The 19,511-nt window shown below is 47.8% G+C and overlaps 2 protein-coding genes across 4 annotated transcripts; both read right to left on the bottom strand.

Moving 5' to 3' along the window:
- Positions 1-99: 99 nt before the first annotated feature.
- On the bottom strand, positions 100-3,186 carry HINT2 (histidine triad nucleotide binding protein 2). Its single transcript, XM_066367691.1, has 5 exons — positions 2,929-3,186; positions 782-922; positions 582-686; positions 405-477; positions 100-286 (listed from the first exon to the last, which is right to left on the bottom strand). Exons 1-5 carry the CDS (start codon positions 3,007-3,009, stop codon positions 195-197), a joined length of 492 nt encoding a protein of 163 aa, XP_066223788.1. The 5' UTR covers positions 3,010-3,186; the 3' UTR covers positions 100-194.
- Positions 3,187-7,379: 4,193 nt separating this feature from the next.
- Positions 7,380-19,416, bottom strand: FAM221B (family with sequence similarity 221 member B). Of its 3 annotated transcripts, none has more exons than XM_066367700.1 (8): positions 19,283-19,416; positions 18,582-18,725; positions 15,808-16,537; positions 15,519-15,662; positions 11,402-11,512; positions 11,057-11,254; positions 10,743-10,862; positions 7,380-10,591 (listed from the first exon to the last, which is right to left on the bottom strand). In XM_066367700.1, the coding sequence occupies exons 3-8, from the start codon at positions 16,535-16,537 to the stop codon at positions 10,428-10,430; spliced, it is 1,467 nt and encodes a 488-aa protein (XP_066223797.1). In that variant the 5' UTR covers positions 18,582-18,725; positions 19,283-19,416; the 3' UTR covers positions 7,380-10,427. The 3 variants fall into 3 exon arrangements, with proteins under 3 accessions (XP_066223797.1, XP_066223796.1, XP_066223798.1); XM_066367699.1 differs by having other exon boundaries at positions 18,582-18,749; positions 19,283-19,388; XM_066367701.1 differs by lacking the exons at positions 15,519-15,662; positions 19,283-19,416 and having other exon boundaries at positions 18,582-19,141.
- Positions 19,417-19,511: the final 95 nt, after the last annotated feature.

Here is a 19,511-nt window from a genome sequence, read left to right as displayed (position 1 = left end):
ACTCAGATCGTAGTCAAAGGGGACTATAATCTTGTATCAGTTTTCTTTCTGATTTGTGGTATAAATCGATATAGATATATCTAAGACAGGGATCCAAAATTGAGGGAGAGCAAGTTTATTAGCATCACAGGTTCCCTTTCCCCTCTCCCTTCATCCAAACATCCGGGTCTGGGGTCCTTGGTCAGTTGGTAGGTTTAACCTGGAGGCCACTGGAGCTGTCGGCCTCCAAGTACATGAATGTGCAGGTGATACACAGACTGTGCTCCCAGCTTCCCATCATTGATCACTGAAATGGAGCTTGGGGTTAGTGGGTCAGGATCATAGGATAGGTCAAAGAATGAAGATCATATTAGGAAGTAGGTATGAAAATTAATCAGGGAGGGCTTAAGGGCCAAGTCACTCACCAAGTCTGTATCCATCTCCCAGCCCCTCAGCCTTTGCTGTTTTCTTGGCCACAAGGAGGAGATGTCCTAGAAGCTACAGGGAAAGGAGAGGGAGACAGGTGGCTTTACTGACAAGGAGCAAAACCTCTAGCTGAATCCAAGGTTCCCCCAGCCAAATCCTGGCTCTATTCTTCCCACCTGCTGGTCTTCTTCTTCAGCCTGGCTAATCCGAGGAATGGGCTTCTTGGGAATGACCAGGAAGTGCACTGGAGCCTGAGGGGCCACATCACGGAATACGAGACACTGGGAGCAGTGATAGGTGGGAGGCCACTTGTTACTCCACAGGCTGGATAGTATCTATGAAATTCCTATGGGGATGAGTCCTAAGGGCACCCCACCTGCTGGTCCTCATACAGAATGTCAGCTGGGAGGCTTCGATCCAGGATCCTGGAGAAGATGGTTGGGGCTGTTCCCCCAGCAGCTACCTGCTGGGCCTTGGCCACTTCATTCCCATCATTCAGACCTGCAGCTCCTCGGACCTGAAGGTGGGTCAGACACACCCAAGGGAAAGAGTTGGTAATACCTCTCCCATGTACTCAGTTGGGGCTGGCAGAGGGTGGGATCTGATAGTCGTTAACTTTATCCTTCTAAGAACCTATTAATGGTTCCCACCCAAAGGAAAAGTTCCTCAATTTCACAGCATCAGCAGCAGAGAATGAGGCCAGAGTGCTGGGCCTGGCAGTACAGGATTCAGGAACAATGCAGGATTCAGCCGTCCAATTGATTTCTGATTCTAAAGTGTCTAGGAAATCTAACACTTTCGGGGAAAGGATTCAGAATGAGAACTTGTAGACTTAGTTCCCAGTTGCTATTTGTCAGTGATTTAACTTAGATAAATCCCTTCTCTTGGCTTCAAATGTAAAATAAAGGGAGTGGTTTGCATCTCTTAATACCACTTGGAGCTCTTCCCATATACTTGCACCTTGTGAATGTTTCCACGTATTTCCATTACTTGTTTTCTGATCTTTAAGCCATGTTACCCGTTTTATTCCAGTTTTAATACAATTGCCTTTTGACACAAGGGTCTGGGTGCCATGTTTGACTTCTTATTGTCAATTTTCTTTTTTTTTTTTGTATTTTTCTAAAGCTGGAAACAGGGAGAGACAGTCAGACAGACTCCCGCATGCGCCCGACCGGGATCCACCCGGCACGCCCACCAGGGGCGATGCTCTGCCCACCAGGGGGCGTCGCTCTGTTGCGACCAGAGCCACTCTAGTGCCTGGGGCAGAGGCCAAGGAGCCATCCCCAGCGCCCGGGCCATCTTTGCTCCAATGGAGCCTTGGCTGCGAGAGGGGAAGAGAGAGACAGAGAGGAAGGAGGGGGGGGGGGGTGGAGAAGCAAATGGGCGCTTCTCCTATGTGCCCTGGCCGGGAATCGAACCCGGGTCCCCCGCACGCCAGGCCGACGTTCCACCGCTGAGCCAACTGGCCAGGGCCTTATTGTGAATTTTAACTAGTCCCTAGAATCAGTGAAAGAGTTGAGTTAGTTTAACTCAACCCCAGTGGATTGAGGGTTGGGAAGTCCCAGTTTCCCAGGGACTCAGAAAGCTGAAGTCAGTGCTGTCACATTATGGGATAAAAGGATAGGATGGCCCTGGCCGGTTGGCTCAGCGGTAGAGCGTCGGCCTAGCGTGCGGAGGACCCGGGTTCGATTCCCGGCCAGGGCACACAGGAGAAGCGCCCATTTGCTTCTCCACCCCTCCGCCGCACTTTCCTCTCTGTCTCTCTCTTCCCCTCCCGCAGCCAAGGCTCCATTGGAGCAAAGATGGCCCGGGCGCTGGGGATGGCTCTGTGGCCTCTGCCCCAGGCGCTAGAGTGGCTCTGGTCACAATATGGCGACGCCCAGGATGGGCAGAGCATCTCCCCCTGGTGGGCAGAGCGTCGCCCCTGGTGGGCGTGCCGGGTGGATCCCGGTCGGGCGCATGCGGGAGTCTGTCTGACTGTCTCTCCCTGTTTCCAGCTTCAGAAAAATGAAAAAAAAAAAAAAAAAAAAAAGGATAGGATGAATCAGACCCCTGTTGTCGCTCTGGCAAAGTGGGGAAGATGAGAGATTAACACTAGTACTCAGTAGGAGATCATGGGCCTTAAGGGAGAGAGAAGGCTGGTTCGGAGATGAGGAAGCTCACTTCCTGCAGGGGGGCACTAAGGGGGCTGCACGCAGCAGGCGTTCGGTCAGCTGGGCTTCTGGCAGGTTTAGGAGAAGGCGGCAGCCGCTGCATGGGCCCTGTCCCGACCTCGGCGCCTGGGCCACTGCAGGGCGTCGGTCATCGCCATTTCGTTTCTCCCGCGTCGAGGCTTTCGGAGGGAATGCCACGACCACCAGTCCGACCTCACCGCGCAGCCCTGGAGCTTGCACCTCGCGCTCGGTCCCCGCAAGGCCGCAGGGCTGCATGCCGCTGAAGGATTCGGAGAGGCAGGCGGCCTCCGGCCCGGGAGGGCATTCGAGCCCGCAGGACCCCCTCCTCGCGCCCACGGCCACTTCTCACCTGCGCCCCCCGCGGCCCCGCGGCCGCCACAACCCTGCGGGCTACGCGCAGCCCAGCGGCCAGCACGACGGCCGCCGCCATCTTCCCCTCGGCCGCGGGAACCTGTTACCCCGGCCAGCGCTCGGGCTCTGCGACCGACCCGAGCTGCAGAGGGGTGTGCCTGGGAGCGAGCCGCGGCCATTGGCTCCGCCAGTCGCGGAGCCCGGGGGAGTGGCGGAATCTTTTTATCCCATTGGCGGCTTATGCCAACACGACGATATTTTCACTCCATTGGTTTTGTCTTTCGTCTGTGTGATAGTCCCTTTTCCATTGGGTCCTCTAACTAGTTTTACTATGAGATAGTTTCTCACTCCATTGGAAGGAAAAAGAGAACAAGAGGTGGGATTTTCTTCCAATTGGCTGTGATACACGCGGCCGTTCGCGTTTAGGTAGCAGCGCTCGAGTAGGTGGGGCTTTTCCTATTTGGGTCTGGCCGCTACTGCCGGGATGGGAGGAAGAGGGCGGTGCTCTGTCACCTGCCGAGCAGAGCCTGTAAGGTTGTAGGCCCTTCACCTCATTGGCCAGGAGGAGGGCTGTCTTCTGAAGGCACTCGGTGCTGATTGGCTCCAGAAACCATCGCTAACCCGGAGTGGAAGGCCTTAGTGTCTCGAAAAAAAGAAGCGGGTGGAGGACACGGGGCGAGTGGGGCTGAAGGTGAACTGCGACGGGTTTATTTATTTTAGCTGGTGAGATAGATGTGTTTCCTACGAGATCAGTTTTAGACCCTTGAACATTTCAAAGATTGCTACTTACCTATCTAAAGGCAATTCCTCCTTAATGTTCTTGTTAATATCTTCACTCCAACATCAAATCCTGCAGTTTTAAAGACGATTTTTGCAATTTTCTTTTTAACGGGGAAGGATGTGTGTGTGTGTGTGTGTGTGACCTATCTTGGTCACACGACTAATAAGCAAATGCACTTTCCTAATTAGAAAAGATGGTTGGTATGGTTAGCCCTGTGCCTGGTATTTTCATTGTGTAGAGTTAGGGTTAGGACAAGGGAAATGTGTCATGGTGTATATTTTGCTCTGCTGGAATACACACACACACACACACACACACACACACACACACACATACATATATATGTATGTATATATATGTATATGTATATATTCTATGATATATGCAAAATATATTTATTTTAGAGAGAAAGGGGAAGAGAGAAGCATCCATTTGTTGTTTCACTTAGTTGTGCACTCATTGGTTACTTCCTGTATGTTCCTGACTGGGAATTGAACTGTGTGTGGTAAGGTACCAAAGAATTGAAAAATTAATATAGATGTTTTAAAGTCAGGTTTCTTGTCCTCTCCTTTCTATAAGGGAGTGACAGTAAAGGGATGTGGGAGTTTTCTGGCTTACAGAGACAGATTGTGTAGGAAACCCCTTTATACCAGGAAGCTTAAAGGGCATTTTATAATTTAGGCTAGGCGTACAGAGAGATTTTCTAAATATGATTTTTATACTTGTGTGTGATTTGCACCAACTCAGGATAGACAACAGCATTGTATTGTAAAGAGATTTTGTGCTGGGGAGTCTTAGATTCCCCCTCCCCCCACCTCTGTGAGAAACAGGGTAAACACCTAGCCAGGTGTGGGGAGGGGAGGGAGAGATAAGGCAAGCCATTTTCCTTTTTCTTTCTTTCTTTCTTTTTTTTTTTTTTTGTATTTTTCTGAAGTTGGAAACGGGGAGGCAGTCAGACAGACTCCTGCATGCACCCGACCGGGATCCACCCAGCATGCCCACCGGGGGGCGATGCTCTGCCGCAATCAGAGCCATTCTAGTGCCTGAGGCAGAGGCCATAGAGCCATCCTCAGCACCCGGGCAAACATTGCTCCAATGGAGCCTTGGCTGCAGGAGGGGAAGAAAGAGACAGAGAGGAAGGAGAGGAGGAGGGGTGGAGAAGCAGATGGGCGCTTCTTCTGTGTGCCCTGGCCAGGAATCAAACCCGGGACTCCCGCACGCCAGGCCGATGCTCTACCACTGAGCCAACTGGCCAGGGCACTTTCTTTTTTTAAAAAAAATATTTTTATTGATTTCAGCAAAAGAGGAAGAAGAAGGAGAAGAGAGGCAGGAACATCAGTCCATTCCTGTACGTGCCCTGACAAGAGAATCAAACCGGCAACCTCTGCGCTTTGGGTGGTGCTCTAACCCACCAAACTATCCGGTCAGGGCTTTTCCTTTCTTTCTTTAATGGGCCATTTACAAAAGCTTATTCTCTGGTGCCATGTAGGCTCCCTGCCCCATCCCGAAAATGTATAATTAATGCATATACCTCTAAACAAAGGAATAGCAAATAAACACTGAAAAATTTGGAAATGTCTTTTAATATGAAAAGCAACATTTTTCACTATTGTATGACCTTATAAGTTTTGATACATAGGAATATTTTTTATAAATCCTATAGACGAATATTATAAGCTTGCTAATGAATTGTGTCATCACTCCCCTTCCCCCTTTTTCCACCAACCTGTGTGTGATCAAAGGTATATAACCTGCCTCAGGGCTGTGCGCGGGGCACATGATTTGGGTCAGCTATGTCCCATGTTAGCCATATGTGGCCAGCATATTAAATTTCCTCCTTTAAATACAAATCCTTAAAAATTCATTTGGACTTGGTGTCGCTACGTAAACCTGGTGAAATGGTACTTTACAACAGACCCACAACCTTGGCATTTCCAGACGACACTCCAAACAACTGAGCTAAGCGGCCAGGGCCTAGACTATATACAGTGTGTCCATAAAGTCATGGTGCACTTTTGACCGGTCACAGGAAAGCAACAAAAGACGATAGAAATGTGAAATCTGCACCAAATAAAAGGAAAACCCTCCCAGTTTCTGTAGGATGATGTGGCAGCATGTGCACATGTGCAGATGATGACGTAACACCGTGTATACAGCGGAGCAGCCCACTGCCATGCCAGTCGAGATGTGGACGGTACAGAGGAAAGTTTAGTGTGTTCTGTGGCTAGCTAAATTCGAATCCATGACCAAAGTGCAACATGAATATCGGTGCGTTTATAACGAAGCACCACCACATAGGAATAACATTACTCGGTGGGATAAGCAGTTGAAGGAAACTGGCAGTTTGGTGGAGAAACCCCGTTCTGGTAGGCCATCAGTCAGTGACGAGTCTGTAGAGGCTATACAGGATAGCTACCTAAGGAGCCCTAAAAAATCTGTGCGTGAGCCCACATCGAACTGCACTGAATAGGTGTGAAACTGGGAGAGTTTTCCTTTTATTTGGTGCAGATTTCACATTTCTATCATCTTTTGTTGCTTTCCTGTGACCGGTCAAAAATGCACCATGACTTTACAAACACACTGTATATATATATTTTTCTTTCTTTTTAGAATATATATATTTGACATAAACACAGGGTCACGAAATGCTAATATACTCATACATGGTAAGTGTTAGTCTGTTTAACACATAGAACAAAAGTCACCACTGTTTATTTTTTAGTGAGAGACAGAAACAGGAAGGGAGAGAGATGAGAAGCATCAACTAGTAGTTGTGGCACTTTCAGTTGTTCATTGATTGCTTCTCATATGTGTCTTGACTGGGGGGCTGCAGCCCAGCCAGTGACCCCTTGTTCAAGTCAGCAGTCCTGGGCTTAAGCCAGCGAACATGAGATCATTTTTGATGATCCCACGCTCAAGCTGGTGAGCCCACACTCAAGCTAGATGAGTTTGTTCTCAAGCTGGTGATCTCGGGGTTTTGAACTGGGACTTCAGCATACCAAGTCGATGCTCTATCCACTGCGCCACCACTGGTCAAGCATCACTGTTTTTATTTTGGAACATGGCCTGACATTATTTGTAGAATGAATAACATTTGGTGTTTCTTTTAATTTCATTTTATAGTATAATACATATGTATTGTATATTTTATTTTTTCATTTACAGTCAATTTTTCATAAGACATAGTGATAGATAAAATGACTACTCAGCTGCCGTCCGGAGAACAGTGCAGGCCCAAAGGAGGAAGGGCTTGAAACAGGACCTTCTCATCCCCCACTGGAAGGTTATGGTTAATTTGCTTGCTGTTCTCTTAATGGCTTCCTGGCTTTTACTTTGAAATGTAGCAAAAAGTTTACCTTTGCAGGAATGTCAGGAATAGCTTACACTGGGGAGGGACTTAACAATTAGGGGAGTTTAAATCACAATAGTTGTTTTTTGTTTGTTTGTTTGTTTTTAAGTACATATAATTTCTTTTTTTTTTATTTATTCATTTTTTTTTAAGGAGGAGAGAGAGAGGGATAGAGAGAGACAGAGAGAGAGAAGGAGGGAGGAGCTGGAAGCATCAACTCCCATATGTGTCTTGACCAGGCAAACCCAGGGTTTCGAACCGGCGCGACCTCAGCATTTCCAGGTCGACGCTTTATCCACTGCGCCACCACAGGTCAGGCACAATAGTTGTTTATAAAAGCCTAGCCACAGGATTTACTGTGAAAAATTAAAGCCTGTAAATTAATTAGAAACTTACTTCACCAATCTTAAGTCTTTACTTTGTAGCCTAAAGAAAACAGAGAATACATGTGATAAATGTCACAGATAATTCCCAGGGGCACCAGGACCTGGCTGTTCCTGGGAGATACCTGACCCCGGCGATCTTGGAGGTTTACCAAGGACACCAGATAGGACCACACTGATTAGGCCTGTGCTACATCAGAAAAAACTTGCAGAGGAGATGTTTCTGCAGCTAAATCCCCTCCTCCTGCTCCTCGTCAAGTCAGTGACCAAGGCCATAAACCAGGATACGCTAAGCCACCTCTAGCCCTATATCTACTGTCCTCTCTTGCCGCTCAGCTGGGGGCTGATACCCTTTGCTGGTCTCTACCCACTTGCACCCAGGGATTTTTAAAATAAAATTTCCTTTTGGAGCACACTAGCCTTGTGTTTTCGGTTTGGCCTGTGGTTTCTGCCTTTCACATAGTCTGTGTAAAAATACTTTGTAAGGACTGCATAATAGTTCCTGGAATGTGTTTATCATAGTAACCATTCCTTTATTGTTGACTATTAACTGAATTGGTTTTAGTGAATGGTCATCATGGTGCTAATTGCTTATAACCAGTAATGAGGAATATAGCCATATTATTGTTAGAAAGTCTTTTTCTCTCTTTCTCCTCCAAAGGGCAGACTTTGACCCTGTGATTTCCCCCAAGAGTTCCAGTAGTCCATGTTGCATTTCTTCCCTTGGAAGGATAGACAGCTCCCCAAATGTGAGAAAATGTAGATAGGCCTTTTCTTAGTGCCTTAAAGGCTGCAGTTCTTAGTGGTGCCCATTGACCTCAAGAAGGAATATGCCTGCCAGAAAGCCTCCTTGTGGTTAATTGGGCTCAAATTCATAATCGGAGTCCAGCAGCCATTACTGATAGGAGCCTCTAGCACTCTGCATTTCAGGGGAAAGCCATACTCAGAACTACCAGCCTCCAGTGCTGTGTTTCTGTAGCTGAGCCCACCCTTATAAAGGAGTTCCTGGAATCATCTTTCAACCAATAGGCTGAAACCTACTCTGTCCAATTGGGACTGCACAATTATTGCCTTATTTGCGTCTTTACTGACCCATCTGAACAACTCTATGATGACTAATCAAAATGAGTGATTTGACCAATCAGGACAATGCTGTTTGGCCCAATCAAACTGCAAATTTGGATTCCTTATTTGCCCCTAAATAGAGCAATCAGGGATGGGGCAGGAACTTTATAAAAGTGGGCCTCTTTGACTTGGCAGAGCACACTTTTCATTTCCCCCAGGCGCTGTGTCTCTGTGGTTTGCAAAGTGTTGACCTGAATAAAGTTTCTTCTTTTATTGCACCTCCTGTTAGCACTGGGTTGGTGGCAGCGACCTTTCATTGACATGCCTTTGGGATAGTGGCAACCCCTAAAGCTGCTCTGGAGAAGGGAAGCGAAAAGAGGAGCTGAGATCTCAGAAGAGGAAGGAAACGGCCAGGAGGGGTAAGAGAGTACAAAGCACTTTGAAACTGGTTATTTCTTTGGGTTCTCATTGAGAGCAGGTAGCATAGAGATTATTCCTGTTTTACAGATCCTGAAACTGAGGTCCAGAGAGGAAAAGTGACTTGCTTAGGATCACAGAGCCCATTAGTGTCATAATCTCCTACTCCCCATAAGAGTCACCTATGGCCTTTCTAGTCACACTCCGAGTTCACTGATTTTGGCCCCAGGCACACAGTCTTCTCTTAGCCAAGCCTTTGTAATCATAGCTGCTCTCATCTGAAAGCTGCTATGCTCTGCACTTGGTCTCCTGTACCTCAATTCCCACCATTACATCTGCTACTGGACCTCATTAGGGACATCTACTCCTTTGACAATTCCTTTTTTCAGTCTGCTTTGCTTTCTTTTCCTATTTGTATAGTCAGCTCCCTCCACATCTTCAATTTTTCTTATTTTGCCTTATTTTCCTGATTATTATTATCATCCCCAACATCCATCCGTCACAACCTATAAATCTAAATATTTTGCTTCTCTGCTTTTCTAACTAGGCTTCTGCTTCCAACTGTACCTTACTGAACTACCCACTGATCGGGTCTTTTTCCAATTCCCCACATTAACCTTCCCAAACCTTCACCTCTCTTTCCCTGTCTCTACTCTCCACTCTTATCCTCCCTTTCCCGCCTTGTCTCCTACTTTGTAGGGAAACTTTCATGGGGTCCTTCTCCCTGCAGTTCACTGAAGGCCTCATCTTTTCTTCATTCCTTTTGGTCTTAGGAAGTGGTGTTTCTCCTGTCCAAAGTGAATCCCTTCCTCTCTGCCTTGACCTCATCCCCTTGCTCCATCTCTGGGATTTGGTCTCCCCAGGCATCTCTCTTTCTCTGCTGCATCTTTCAGGGTCTTTTATCTACTGTCTTCTTCCCTTTTCCTTCCTAGAAAATGCTTCCTCAACTCCACATCTTCCTCTGGATATTGTCTGACTTCTTTCCTGTTCTTTTCATTCAAGTTCCTTAAAGACACTCCATTTGCCTCCACTGTACCACTGAAAATACACTCTCTGAAGTCCCCAAAGACCTTCTAATTGCAAAACTCACTGGATACCTTTCAGTCTTTATCTTACTAGAGACCATAGCTACAGCTAACATCACTGTTCACTGCATCCTTGAAACCCCTCCCTCTTTGGCTTCCTTGAAGCCACCCTCTCCTGATGCCAGGGCTATCAGGTTCGATGTGGGTGTGTTGAAGGCAGATGGCTGGATCCAGCCACTCTCCTGTGTAGTGATCTCTTTTGCCTCCAAAGGAGATAGCTGCTGATTCTAAGGTCTTAGAATGTCTGTCCCTGGGCTGGGCTCTAACTGCCCCATATAAAGCGAGGTCAGATTCCAGTGGCTTCTCCTTTATTGCTGATCTGGACCAGGCTCACAGAAGCCTGTGTCAGGTGCTGACAGTGTCTGTCCCTGGAGGAAGGAAGAGCCGAGGTGAAAGGGTCCAATACAGGGATTAGATCTAGGGCCAGGTTGGGGGCTGCACTGGGCCAGGGAGCCCAGGGGTACCAGGGTGGGAGCTGGGATGGCCAGAGGACTCCTGCTTCTGTAGGGCTTTGAAGTCAGTGCTGCTGCTGATGGTTTCTTGGAGGGTAGGAGTCTCTGTAAAAGGCACATAGTCTGCTCCTGGGGACAGAAACCAATGCAAGGATGGGATACAGGGGGTGAGGAGGTGCGAGGGTAAGGAAGGGATGGTTGAGAATGGGAATACCTTTCTGCCTGGCTTTCTGACTACAGATGCTAAAATGACACCCTGTTCCTGGTTGCCCCCCCTCACCGTAAGGCCTTCCTCCTCGTCGCCGGGTCTCCTCAGTCTCAAAGTAAGTCTCATGTTCTTCCCAGCACTGGTCACAGGCCGCACAGAGGAAATTAGATTCAAAACAGTTGCAGGAACAGCCTAGTAGGGCAAGGGAACAGCAAAGAAAAGTATAGGGACTTATGGCTTTCCTGTGGGCTGGCTGCATTCTCATCTCTTCCTCTCCAACCACAAACTCAAGTCTGTCTTACCAGCTCCCGTATCCTCATCCCCAAACTATATGCATCCTGTTCCCACCCATGCCCACCTCTGTTCTCCTTTGTTTTAGAAGGTACCTTTGACCCGGCAGGGATGGAACCTGGTAGCTGCATGGTCTTCATGGCTGTGTTTGCAGCGACATTGGGCTCTCCAGGCCTTGGGGTCAAAGCTGGCCCGTCTCCTGAGCCAGAACTCACCCACTGCCTCTGGGCATGATGGGATAAAGCAGAACATGCGGCAGCGGCACTGGCTCACATTGCAGGGCACGGATATATCTATGAGAATGGGAATGGGTAGTAGGATTAGACCAGCACCTGATTGGGCCCAGCCTTCCCATTCCAATCCCCTTTCCCATACCAACACTTTCTCTCTTATATCCCAACACATAAGCAGGCCTGGGAGGGATACTCAGTTCTCCCTACCCGATATGATCTGGTGCTCTCTCAACAAGTGTCCACAAAAGCACTTGGACTCATCCCCAATCCGGAAACAGTCCCATAGATAATGGGGACAACGCCAGCCAATGTAGAGACCTGGGTGTAGTGGGATTGAGTAATAGGACAAGTGAGAAGAAAAAATAGCCCAAGTTTCCCCAAGTGTTCTCACCTATCCCCTCCCCCGGGGGGGAGAGATGCATCTCTCCCTGCAGGTGTATTTATCTCTACCATGAATCTTGATTCCTTTCCCTTTAGATTTTTTTTCTCAAGGTTGTCTCATCACTCCACAAGTGTTTTAATTCCTTTCCACCCTAAGACCATTCCATCTCTGTCAGTCTGTCAGAGATGACTGATGACAGTCATCTATTTCTGAGCAGGAAGATTATAAATGAAATTTTGTTTGAAAGTGAACATGAATCTCAGAGTTCTCTGTGACTGTGGTGATCTCATCTTCTCCCCTCTCCACCTTAGAGTCCGACTTTGCTTGGTTGCCTTGAAGTGTTCAAGGGCGAGAGAAAGAGAAGATGATTGGCTGGGTATAGGGTGGACAGTGGAGATTGGCTACTAAGGAGCATGGTTGTTGAAGGGACCTGAAGAAAAGAAGGAGGTTGGGCAGGCCTAGAGCCAGAAGGAGGGCTTCCCTCACTTCACATTGGTACCTTCATAATTCTCTTCTGTGTTCCTTGCATTATTGAACTAATGCCCTCTGTGAATTTGAGAAGGGCTGCCTAGGGCTCTCCAAAGGTCTTGGAGAAAAAGGTAGGTCAGAAGTCATGAGTAGTGCTTGGCCTGTGGTGGCGTAGTGGATAACCTTTGGCCTGGAATGCCAAGGTTGCTGGTTCAAAACCCTGAGCTTCCCTGGTCAAGGCACATACAATAAGCAAGCAGTGAACAACTAACATGAAGCTACTATGAGTTGATACTTCCCATTCCATGCTCCCTTCTCTCTTCTGTCTCTGTAAAACCAATAAATAAAGTATTAAAAAAAAAAGTCATGAGTGGTGAAGACCAAAAAGTGTAAGCTTGTAAGGCTGAGAAAGGAGGCATGGAAAGGAAGGTGAGGCTAAGAAGAATCCCTGAGCTCACGCACCAGCAAGGGGCCACAAACCCTTAAAGCCTGGTGTTAGTAGTGGGATCTGAAAATGTCTGGCTTCATAGTCAGTCTCACCACAAGACCAGCATGGTGGTGCTGCATAAGTGTGAGAGGAGAACCAGAAAGCACCTCCCACTCAGATTTTTTTATCCTCCATAAGAGCTGAGAGTACTCCAACTTCTAGAAAGAATCTTGCATGAATCCCCATGGAGTGGAACCTTTAGGTAGAGGACTCTTATTCCAATTTAGAGGCTTCAGTGAAGTGTCACCTCCACCAAAAAAGTGTCCCTAACTTCTCCTGTGTGTCTAGGGATCCCTCTTGTTGCCTTCCATGGCTCCTCATACTACTCTTTTCACAGAACAATACATTGGATCAGACTCCTCTTAGACTATGAGTTACTCCAAGGAAGAGTCTGTCTTTTAATCTATATCTCTAGTCCTAGCACAGGGCCTGGGATAAAATAGGTGCTCAGAGAACACAGACTGCTTAACTAAATAAGTGAATGAGCAAATTCCTTCATGAGGGAAGAGAAGTCCTTCTGTATTCCAGGCATAATCCTGAAGTTCCATGAGGAGGATGAGAAACAGTTAGTGTCCTCTGGTCTTTAACCCTGGCCAGGTCCATAATCCACAATTTTGGGCCTAATTGTCAGACTAGGTTTTCTGGTATTACCCATGGTCTCTTAGTGTCTAAAGTCTGTCCAGGTGTGGCTTTTGGCTTTGCTGCTTCTGTCTTGATGTAGATGGCCCATTATATCAGTGAGTCTTGGTTGAAAGGGCACGGTATAAGCAGTCATAATGGGGTGGGTGGGGGCCAGGATTCCACTAGAGGAATTCTGAACTCCAGAGTAGCAGGATACCCTGGATGAGCAGGTGAGGCATGGAAGTGAACAAGGGCTCAATGTCCGGAGATCAAGGCCTGGCCTGAGAACCTGGGAAAGTCAGGTCCAAGCACTGATGTAGGAGTCAGCATCCAGCTTTTAGATGAAGAAGACTGAAGTTTGAATGGAGAGACTGGCAACTACATAAGACTCTATTATAGGTGTCAGTGTCCTTTAGGTGGGACCATTGACATCTGGCTATGTATTCCAGAATAGTGCCCTCAACTCTCTGCTGTGATTCCAAATCCTCTTTCTGTTATGAGTGGACAAGGACTGCAGGGGAAGGAGACATTATCTAGGATGGCATTTTGATTCTGTACAATTCCATGATCACATAATCATATTTATATGATAACATCTCTTTGTGCTTAGAATGTCTCCATGTAAGATACAGCTATTTTTATATGAGGGATGTCTCCAGCCCAGACCTCTTTCTTGAGCTTCAGATCCATTGAGCCAGCTGTCTACTAGACTCTCACCAGCATGTTCCACAAGCACTTTAAGTGTATTCCAGCCAATTATTCCTTCCAAACCTGACCCTCATCCTTTGTCCTTTGTACATCTGACACACACTTAGAAAGCGTCTGCTCTGTTTTAGGCATTCAGTTAATGGCACCATTATCCAATCAGTTACTTAAGCCAATAACCTAGATATCATTCTAAGCACATCCCTCCCTCTTGTCCTACACATCCAATGATACAAAGGTCAGTTTTACCTTCTTAGTATTTCTTCAGTTATCTTTGTTCAAGATTGAATGACACTTACATTTTAGTATAAAAATGCCTGTTTAAACAGGAAAATGAAGAAGTCCAATCTTAAGAAGTACAGTGGACTTGAAGAGTGGGGAATAGATAGAAGGTTCTAAGGAGGAGAATGAGGGCCCTGAACAGACCCTGCACTTGCCAGGAGAATAAGAGTGATGTAAGATGTTAAAATAAGCAAACAAAAGTATTTCAGTGACTGAAGTTAGACTGAGAAACAGCCTGACCTGTGGTGGCGCAGTGGATCAAGCGTCGACCTGGAAATGCTGAGGTTGCCGGTTCGAAACCCTGGGCTTGCCTGGTCAAGGTACATATGGGAGTTGATGCTTCCAGCTCCTCCCCCCTTCTCTCTCTCTGTCTGTCCTCTCTCTCTCTCTCTCTCTCTCTCTCTTTCTCTCCCTCTCCTCTCTAAAATGAATAAAAAATAAATAAAAAAAAGACTGAGAAACAAATGAGCTCACTATGACTTTCTTGTCCAGAAGTGGAAGGTGGGTTCCCTGCATGGGAGGATTTCCTCCATGGGACTAAGGAAGTAAGTTACATGGAGGAATGATAAAGACATAGAATTATCTGGTTGTCGTTATATCTTTGGCCCATCTAGTTTTGACATAACTCTACTCCTATCACAAGGAAGAAGTATGAAAATCCAAAATAAACTCAGTGACATATATTCAATTCAGTCTAGAAACCCCTGAATCCATATTGCAGGTTTGGGTGACCCTCTTACTGAAGGTAACCACTACAGATATAAAGTTCAGTAACATAGGTACATCTGCTCACACACAGGATAGCATGTGTTTACACAGTACACCTGCAAACCCTTTATATACAGACATAGATAAGCACAGCACGCCACTCAAGAGTACTAATTCTGGGCTGAGACTTGGAACCAATGGGGCTAGAAGATATGATTCTGCTCTTTGGTGGAGACTCACAGCTTTCAGTACTCAAGTGATCATGGGTCTCATATTCAGGGATGACTGCCTTTTATTGAAGTTCCACCAAGGGAACCAAGGCCTTTTGCCATGTATAGAGCAATGAGTCACTTGGAGACTGTCCAGGTTCTCATCCTTAGGGTTTGCTTGGTGCACGTGATCTGAGCCCTAGAGCTGAGGTAGTCCTGTGCCCCTTCTGTTTTTAACAACTTTAGCCAATCTGAGCTTTATACAAAATTTCCCACTTCTCATCTGCATCTATGCCATCCACTTTATCCCGCCTGCCTGCTTCCTGCCCAGATTCCAGGCCAGTGGCATTTCCATTTCCACAAGGGGTAGCTATCCATTAAGTGGACAAGTTCCCAGAAACTGATGGATTGGAGAATGGCCCTGTCCCTGTCAGAAGTCTCCAAAAGGCTGCCTGGGCTCACCAGTCTGGATGGCATTCAGGGCTGCATTTTTGTCCCATTGGAAAAGATTTTTCACACGAGCACCAAACCTCTTTCTGTGCATTGCCTTAGCCACTTCCACCAGCTCTGCCTGCTTAGCAGGCACCACTGGGCTGACGGTGTCACCTGGAAAGGAGGGGCCGAATAACCCAGAAGTGAGGAGGCCTTAAAACTAAAAGAAGGGGTCAGTCAGGTCAAAGAGTAACCTAAACCCCTTCTCCTGGGACAGGTGAAAGACAGTGGAGATTGGGGAAAAGGGCAGGAAAATTACGGCTAATTCCTTTCTTCTTCTTCTTCTTGCCCAGATGATGTCCAGGCTGAGTTGTGTGAGAGGTGCTGTAAGTGACATCCACCTCGTCCTTTCCCTTTTCTTCCTCTTTCCTTTCCTTTGCAGATGTGTTCATGTGGACCTGGGGTGACAGGCCTAAAAGGGAATGCTTTTGAAGGATTTCAGATTCAGAGGTCAGGGTGGCTCTTCTTATCCTTGAGACCTCACTGGAGGAAGCCTCAGAGAAAAGACCTTTCTTTAGAGCCCCAGAGGAAGCCACAGAGACATGGCCTGGTGATGAGTTATGAAAAGAGAGGTGTTTCTCTGGGACCTTAGAGATGTGATTCTCCAATGGGCTTTCAGAGATAGAGTGTTCTAAAGAGGTCTTCGAGAGGGGACGCTCGAAAAGGGTTTTAGAGGTGTGGGCCTCTACAGATCCTTGGGAGGTGGACGGCATCACATGCGATTCAGAGGTGTGGGGCTCTAAAGGAGTCTCAGGGATGGAAGGCTCCGAAGGGGTTTCAGAGCTGTAGGTCTCTACAGGGTTCTGGGAAGTGGAAGGCTCCAAAGGAATTTCAGAGGTAAGGGGCTCTAAAGGGGTCTCAGAGATGGAAGACTCCAAAGGGGTTTCAGGGATAGGGGGCTCCTCTGAGTCCTTCGCAGAGGGGTTCTTTGAAGAGAGCTCCTCTGCATCCGTGGCGGTAAGCTCTTCTGTGACTTCATCTGCTTCCATCTAGTGGTAGAATAGGGTACAGGCGTTAGGTTGGCGTTGGAGGGTCTACTAGTTAGGGTTCACAGGCAGGTATGGAATTAGAATAAGGTTCTCAGTGCACCAGAGTTATAAGGGGGAAGCAAGATGAGCTCTGTATTAGGGTATGGTGCTACGAGGTTCACTCATGTGCCTAGACACCACGTGGCATCCTGCTATGGGTTGTAAGGGAGCTGGAACTTAAAGAATTAAAGGCTGAAGCAGTCAGAATCCCATCAGTAGATGGTAGCAGAGGACCACGCCCCAGGAGGGAGCCTGAATATAGCAACTTGGCTAGTCCAAGAGCAGGGCCCTAGGGCACACCTTAGGACCATGGAAGTCAGGATGTGGAATTGCATATACTGGGAGTAGCAAGCCAAAGTGGGGGTTTGCTCCGAAGAGTGCAGGAGGATGCCATGATGGCAGGGCCCTGACCACAGTCTTGTTTTGTCTAGGGACCACACACCCCTTGATGATGTCATTCATGTTCAAGGCTTAAATTACTTCCAGCTGATGACCCTAAATCCATACTTTATCTCAGACCTCTTTAAACCCCTGTATTTCACACTCATAACCAACTGCCTACTAAATGGATGTCCCACAGGGCATCGAAACTGACTCTGGAAATTATCCTAGTTTTCTCCTTTTCCCTCCACCCTTATCTTCAAATAGGCACCAGGAGTCCTATGTATTGAATATCTAAATATTCTTGAAATCCATTCTCTTCTCTCCTTTTCCTCCAATTTTATTCAAGTTCTCATCATTATCTACCTAGATTATGTAATAACTTTGTCTCTGCTGCCTTCCCCAGCATAGTAATCCACTTACCCATTTTAAATTTTTTATTTTTGGAGAGTGAGGCAGGGAGAGAGAGAGAGGCAGGAACATCAAGCTGTTCCTGTATGTGCCCTGACCCGAGACTTGAACCTGCAACCTCTGTGTTTTGGGAAAACACTCCAACCAACCGAGCTATCCTGCCAGGGTCACTCACTCATTCTTTCATTGATTTACGTAACTGACACTTTCTTATGTTTTTACTCAGGCACTGTGCTAAGGACGGGATTCAGCTGAAAGAATCTGGGAAGTGGACAGGTTAGTACAAATGAGCTGGTATTGTGCTGGGGTAAGTCCAGCATGCTGTGGGGTATGCCTAATTTATCTTGGAAGTATGCCCAAAAGAAGTGATTCCTCCTTAATGACCCAATCATGATCTTTCTAAAATACAAACCTAACAATGGCATTCATTTGCTTAAAAATACTCATTGACTCACTCTAAGGATTAAGTCCAGATTTCCTGGCTCTGATACTCAAGGCCTGTCACCATTTGCAACAGTGCCTAAGGATTCCAGCCTATTCCCCCCCCCCCACCCCCATGCTCCAGAGATACTAAATACATCACTTAAATTCATTATAGCCTTTTCAAAGGGGAAGTTTGGGACAGGAAGTAGGAGGAGAGGTAGGATGGTGGGGAGGAAGATGATGAGACTTCAGCAAGTAGGATAATGGGGCCTGGAGTGGGGGTAGGGATAGAGAACCAGGGGATGGGAGGAGAGGAAGGGGGAAAAGGAAGGCGAAGAGGGTAAGGATAAAAAGTAGAGACTAGTAAGGGGTTGGATGGAGGTGGGAAGGAACAGAAAGTATTAGAAGGAAAATAGGATGGCCCTGGTGGGTTGACTCAGTGATAGAGCATCAGCCCGGCATGTGGATGTCCTGGGCTCAAATCCCTGTCAGGGCACACAGAAGTGACCATCTGCTTCTCCAACCCTACCCCTTCTCTATCTCTCTTCCCCTCCAGTAGCCATGGCTCAATTTGTTCCAGCACATCGCCTGAGGCACTAAAAATAGCTCGGTTGCCAGCATAGCCCCAAATGTACAGAGCATTGGCCCAGACAGGGGTTGCCGGTGGATCCCTGTCCAGTCGCCTGTGAAAGTCTGTCTCTCTACCCCCCACACTTGGAGAAGAAGAAGGAGGGGGGAAAAAGGGAAATAGAATGAGGGTTTGGAGGTGGGGTCATTGGAGACTACATACCTCTGGACTTTGGCTTGGCTTTCACAGGTCTTTAGGTCAGGATCTTGAAAATGGGAAGTGTTAGCCCCAAGAGAGGGAAGGCTCTTGGTTTTGGATGAAAACCCGCTGCAGGGAGCTGTGTGGTGACAGGCCTTGCTTGCAAACCTAGATTCGGGGAGGAGAGGACACCTGTAGAAATTCGCAAAGCTTTAGTCAGATCTGGGGAACGGCGGGAGGGGAAGGGACGAGGGAATGCAGGGCGGATGGAGGAGGAACTTGACTGAATTGAAGCCTCTACAACCCAGGCCAGGAGAGAAGGGATCCGTCACCAGGGCAACGGGAACGCCTCATAGTTGCAGTGTCAACAGAAGTCTGGTCACCTCCCCGGAGGGTGAGGTCTCCTGAGAGGGCTGCATTGGGTCTGGAGCGGCCGAACCTAAAAATTCACTTTTTTTAAAAGGGGATTTGCGGGATCTCTGAGAGGCTCTGGGTAGGGACTGCGGATATCTGTGGGGACATCCGTGGGTGTCTGTTTGTGAGGGTCTCTGGAGGGTTCCTATGAAATATCTGTCGGGCGGCCAGTGGGGTCTGTGAAGATAAGAGGTGGCTATCGGGGCTGGGTGGTTGGGACAAGAAAGGCAGAGGGAGCCGGCAGGACCAAGTTAGAGGCCAATCGAATAGGGCAGGGGTGGGCTTTGCTGAGAAGAACCAATCGAACTAACCGAGGGGCGGAGCGCCATAAGACGTCAGGTCGAGGCCGCCGCTGCGGGGCCTGGTTATCGCGGGTTCAGCGCATCCCGGAGTCGCCCAGGCCTAAACTCCTCTTATCCAGGTCCCCGGCTCGGCCTCAGCCGGCCCGACCCCGGCCCCGGTCCCGAGAGGACACCGGGAGGCACCCCCGGGGGTGGGGAGCGGAGCCGCGGGTCAGCTCTGCGAGAGCCCCGCGCTGGC

The sequence above is a fragment of the Saccopteryx leptura genome, chromosome 2, assembly GCF_036850995.1.
Source record: "Saccopteryx leptura isolate mSacLep1 chromosome 2, mSacLep1_pri_phased_curated, whole genome shotgun sequence".
Taxonomy (NCBI): domain Eukaryota; kingdom Metazoa; phylum Chordata; class Mammalia; order Chiroptera; family Emballonuridae; genus Saccopteryx; species Saccopteryx leptura.
The sequence above is the reverse complement of the archived record's forward strand: the minus strand, read 5'-3'. Positions and strand labels throughout refer to the sequence as shown.

Excerpts from the sequence above, each read along its gene's own strand:
- HINT2 (XM_066367691.1), bottom strand. The coding sequence starts at position 3,009 with ATGGCGGCGGCCGTCGTGCTGGCCGCTGGGCTGCGCGTAGCCCGCAGG. Across the intron at positions 478-581 it reads CTGAAGAAGAAGACCAGCAG|CTTCTAGGACATCTCCTCCT; the intron begins GTGGGAAGAATA and ends CTTTCCCTGTAG. Across the intron at positions 287-404 it reads GGGAGATGGATACAGACTTG|TGATCAATGATGGGAAGCTG; the intron begins GTGAGTGACTTG and ends GCTCCATTTCAG.
- FAM221B (XM_066367700.1), bottom strand. The coding sequence starts at position 16,537 with ATGGAAGCAGATGAAGTCACAGAAGAGCTTACCGCCACGGATGCAGAG. Across the intron at positions 11,513-15,518 it reads CCTGAATGCCATCCAGACTG|GTCTCTACATTGGCTGGCGT; the intron begins GTGAGCCCAGGC and ends CACTACACCCAG. Across the intron at positions 10,863-11,056 it reads CCATCCCTGCCGGGTCAAAG|GCTGTTCCTGCAACTGTTTT; the intron begins GTACCTTCTAAA and ends TTGCCCTACTAG.